The following is a 5262-nucleotide window of genomic DNA, read 5'->3' on the forward strand; positions in this document are numbered from 1 at the left end:
GTGCGTGCACTCTGTGTGTGATTTGGTGATATAGCCTACTTGATAATGTCAGATCGCACATCATTACAACACTTACCAAATTATCGCAGATGCTGTATATCGCACACCCCAAACTCGACTTGAATGGAAAATGAAATAATCCGCGGTTTTGCGCGCACTTGTTTGCACATGAGCAAAGGTGTTTTTAGGAGTCTAACTTGCAAACGCCAGATCTCTAATTCGTCAAACCTGCTTTCCTGCAGTCCGTGTTCTTCTGACTTCTGACTATTTTGTAGTAAGTAACGAATATGCTTCGGGGAAATGTATAGTAAAAGTATGCATTTTAATTAGGAAATGTAGTGGAGTAAAAGTAAAAGTTGGCTGAAATATAAAAACTCAAGTAAAGTACAGATACTCCCAAAAAATACTTAAGTACTGTAATGAAGTATTATTACTTGTTACATTACACCACTGCTTATGACATTGTCATGCAGTGCATGCTGGGATGGTTTCTATTGAAATATTAAGCAGCAAAAGCTGTTTTCAACATTAATAGTAGTAACAAATGTTTCTTGAGCACCAAATCAGCATATTATAATGATTTCTGATGGATCATGTGACACTGAATACTGGAGTAGTGGCTGCTGAAAATCCACCTTTGCACTACAGGAATAAATAAAATTTTAAAATATATTAAAATAGGAAACAGGTATTTTAAATTGTAATATTTCACATGTTACTTTATACTGTATTTTTGATCAAATAAATGCAGACTTGAGCGTAAGAGACATCTTTCAAAAACATCTTTTGTTCTCCAGTGTTTTTACTGCATATACAGATATTTGAAGTGTTCGCATTAATGTTTGTGTACTTGAGTTTGAGTATGTTTGTGCCCTAATGTGTGATAGATTGCTAAATCTACTTCCTCTGTGTGTATATGTATGTCTGTGTTCAGTGGACGGAGGTTGGAGCGAGTGGAGTAAATGGTCACCATGTGGAGCTGACTGCACCATGTGGAGGAGCAGGGAATGTACCCAACCTACACCAAGCACGGGTGGGAAAGAATGCCAGGGGCTGGATCTCCAATCTCTCAACTGCACCAGTGAGCAGTGCCCACAGAGTGAGTACCACCATCTCTGTCCATTGATTAATCAATCGATTAAAACACAGGCTTCCTTTATTGATCACTGAATGTGATGTGAAGCCTAGGATGCATCAGTGAGAGTCCCATTTACTAGTAGACAACAGGAGGGAAGAATCTGGGAAGGGCACCTTGGAGGTCTACATTAACACCACACTTTGTTTAGTATTTCAGGCAGGGTTTGTGTATCGTTGGGTCGTGTTTTTTTCACAGGAAGGTCACTTTTCCAGATCAGAGAATCTCGAGTTGTCCAAGGTCTTGATGTCCCCTGGGTTACGTTCCCTCTGTTTGTTTTCCAGCTTCTCTTTCCTCACACAACCTTTCCCATTCCTGTTGTTCTTCTGTTCTTTTAATGATTTTAAACCTCTCAGTCCTGCAGCTGCTGTTGCCATAGTACCACAGCAGCACTGACATGGGCGTCCTCGGGAGCGGCAGCGTTATTGCCATTCTTCCGATGATTGTTTTTGATATCAGAGCTTCTGGTGGCCGTTATCAACTGTTTCTGTGGGAAATGATTGGTTCAAACAAATGCCAGAGGGCAGACTATGGGGAAGTCGTAGCTTTGTGTGATTTCAGGATGGTTCTGTGTGACTTACTGGGGGCAGAAGAGCTTCTAGAGCAAATGGTTATGTGCTTTCAAAGCTTTACAGTCTTTATGTGCTAAAAGTGTTGCAACTAGAACAATCCTGCTTGAAATATGACTTTTATATCTTTCTATTTCTTAAAAAAAAAACTATCTAACTGACCCCAAAACATTTGAACAGTAGTGTATATACATAAATAAATTTAAATTAATAAATTTAAATAAATTAAAATAATTGTTACAAGTGCAAATAAATGGTGATATAGTTCAGCAATATTCTCTAGGGTGGCTTGGATTGTGATAAACAGTTTGAATTTGTTTTAGTACTTTCTTCTTCTTGCCTAAGATATTTTAAAAATTCCTATAAGTTGTATAGTACTGTATCAAATTGATTCAGTGTAAAGCAAAAATCACTTTTGAATCATATGTGTGAATGCACTGAAGAGAAGAAATTGTTGAATGAAGTCGTTATTTTTGTTTTCTTTGCGCACAAAAAGTATTCTTGTAGCTTCATAAAATTAAAATTTTAAACCACTGATGTCACATGGACTATTTTAACAATATCCTTACTACGTTTCTGGGCCTTGAACGTGGTAGTTGTGTTGCTGTCTATGCAGGGTCAGAAAGCTCTCGTATTTTCAAAAATGTCTTAATTTGTGTTCCGAAGATGAACGAAGGTCTTACAGGTTTGGAACGACATGAGGCTGAGTAATTAATGACAGAATTTTCATTTTGGGTGAACTATCCCTTTAACACATTAATTGTGTTCATAGTCAGTGTTGAAGTGTTTGCATTGACTTACTTGCATATGTTTGGCCATATCACAGTTGAATTATTCACCCTGTCTGTCATCCAAAGCGCTTTGTGTGATATCAGCAGTGAGGAACCGCAGTTTAAAGGCCTCCCATAGAGACAGCAGAACAACAGAAAAGAACTGCGCTTTTAATGTCTCGCCCTGTAATTTACCCACTGGTTATCATGAAATGTGGTGAGCCAAACACTTGTTCTTTATTAACAGTTAATTTGGGGCCGGTTCACTCCCAGCAGAAATCAGGGACTTTTCTCGGCAACTCGCTTCATGCGCTATTCCGTTTAATCTCGCTAGGCCTCGACTGTTGCTGATACGGATCGTCGACAGAAAGAGACAGAGATAAAGAGGGGCAGAATGTGAGCAAACACTCCCATTAATATGTGCAGAAGTAGAGGTCAAGAGTGAAGAGTTTGTATTCCCCATGCTGTGAGTCGATACAGTTCTAGAATCCTTAGCTTTTCTACTAAGGGCCACATGGAGGCATGTCCAATCATAGCATCATCTCAAACCTCCCCAGCATATCTGCAGCGTTGAGATTTTACGTGCAAAAAATGCCAATGTTGCAAACTGTAACAACAAAAGAAGGAAAATACTGAATATTGCAACCCACCAGCCGAGTCCAATGCCTAGTTATTATCATTAGATGTTTACGTTTCTCTGTTCTGGGAGATTATTAATTGGCCCATATTGCTCAAATTGAAAGCACAGAAGCTGGTACGATGGCAGCCATGGGGAAATTTGCTCAGCTGGGGTTCCGGCCAAGCAGATGGGCATCAAAGTGTTGTATTCGCTTCCTCTCGGATCAAAGTGTCAGGATTGGCATTTTTTTATTTCAGGGTTTTTCTGCACAGTTAACATACAGTAGTCCCCCTACAGGACTTTTTTTTTTTTTTTGCACTGGGGTCAAATGGGAGTCCTTCCCCTCGTTCTTTAGGTTTTTGCACCTTTCAGATTTTAATCTGAGCCCTCCCACACGTCATTTGCTAGCTCAAACTCTTTAAAGCCCACACTTACAGGCACACTGAATAGGCAAAAATCCTTTAAAATTGGAATGCGGGCCACAGAAAAATTCTTGTCCCAATCTGTTCTCAGCAGATGTCTCTCGCCAGACAATAGACCTGTTTTATACAGTAATGAGCAGAAAATCCTGCCTGCTTTGGCTACTCCGCTGCACAGGAAATGTTTTTTTTTTTTTTACCCTTCCTCTGAGGGTTTAATTAGTTGTTAGAGGCAACTCTTGTTGAAATAAAAGTAGCATTTAGTGTCCTCGTAATTCAAGGTGGAGATTAGCCCTTGAGCACCTGCTGTGTTAAAAGCACAGAAATCCAAAGCATCTGTGTGATTTGGCTGTTTACTCGAGGATGTGGTCGAGGAGGACAGGTTGCTACTCTGTTGATGTTCCTCATGCTTCCATCATGCGTGTGCCATAAATAGAATCACTGTTTTTGTTAGGTATGGCATGTTTCTAAATCAAAAGTGTCTCTTAAGTTGGTCCTTGAAAAGACATTCCCATAAGAAGTGATAGCTTTTCAAACAATCCTTGAGTTCTAATTGTTAGTATAATAATAATCTGTGATTTCATGTACAGTTTGGGATGGGATGCGCAAAAACATCTAAATCCGTTAATGCAGATGCACCAAGCAGCAGAACAAGAAATGCCGCTTTTTACCAGGGAATGAAAATATTTATATTGGATGTATCTGTTGGGGCAGAGTTTTTAATAATACATATTTTAGGTTATAAATATAATTTACACCAAAGCATGCTGTGATGTTCTTAAACTGGTTGATTTTTTGTTTGTTTCTTCTAACCGTAGGCCTATGTATATACAAGTACTTTATAATAACATTCAATTCACAACATATGTATGTATGTATATTAACCATATGTATACACAGTTTTAGCAATACTGACTTTATATTTTATGCAATTATCTATTTTATTTTAATTTTTTTAAATATTAAATACCAATAAATAGTTATATTTTTATATCATGAATTTGCCTACAAGAATGTTTTATACAAATGCATTGACAATACAAGTAATTTTTTATACCAACACAAGTATACCAATGTATTTTCAGTGAAAATAAAGATGCATAATAACTCATCTATTTTAATATGTCTAAAGACTAGCATTGAGCTTACGGCTAATTAGTTAAAAAATATATTTTTCCTGGAAGTACAAGTGTGTTGATTCAAAATCACAGTCACCAAATATTAGTTTATTAGAGGTGTCTATTGTTTGATTTTCACAATCGGCAGTGTTGGGGAGTAACTAGTTACATGTAACGGCATTACCTAATTTAATTACAAAATAAATGTAACTGTAATCAGTTACAGTTACAGTTACTAAGAAAAAATGTGTAATTAAATTACAGTTACTTATGAAAATGATAACGAGACACACGGCCCTATAATTTCCGCGATGCGGAAAACACTGACTGGTTCGTAGAATCCAGTCATAAAAACAGAATTCCTATAGCCTAACGTGGACGGAATATGCCACATTTTGGACGAATAAATCAAAAGTAGGTCAGTGCTCTTGAATCAAAATGCGATATGGAGTAGTGTCTGTGAATATTAAGCCGCGAAAAGACAATATATGAATCCTGCACGTTCTGCGTGTCTGTGGAAATCAGGCGCGGACTGGCCATCGGGAGAACCGGGACAATTCCCGGTGGCCTGGCAGCCGATTTGGCCCGCTATTTTAATATTATTATTGTATAATTACCTGCCGAATGTACTA

General features: G+C 37.9%; 1 protein-coding gene across 1 annotated transcript in view; it reads left to right on the plus strand.

Annotated features, from left to right (window-relative positions):
* The window catches only part of LOC107750348 (netrin receptor UNC5A-like), a 191204-nt gene that overhangs the window by 148063 nt on the left and 37879 nt on the right, over positions 1-5262 (plus strand). Inside the window, exon 6 of the mRNA XM_016565694.1 lies at positions 935-1099. Coding sequence (XP_016421180.1) covers positions 935-1099 — 165 coding nt within the window. The remainder of the gene's footprint in view (positions 1-934; positions 1100-5262) is intronic.

Source organism: Sinocyclocheilus rhinocerous, unplaced genomic scaffold, assembly GCF_001515625.1.
Source record: "Sinocyclocheilus rhinocerous isolate Xijiao unplaced genomic scaffold, SAMN03320098_v1.1 scaffold1053, whole genome shotgun sequence".
Lineage (NCBI taxonomy): Eukaryota > Metazoa > Chordata > Actinopteri > Cypriniformes > Cyprinidae > Sinocyclocheilus > Sinocyclocheilus rhinocerous.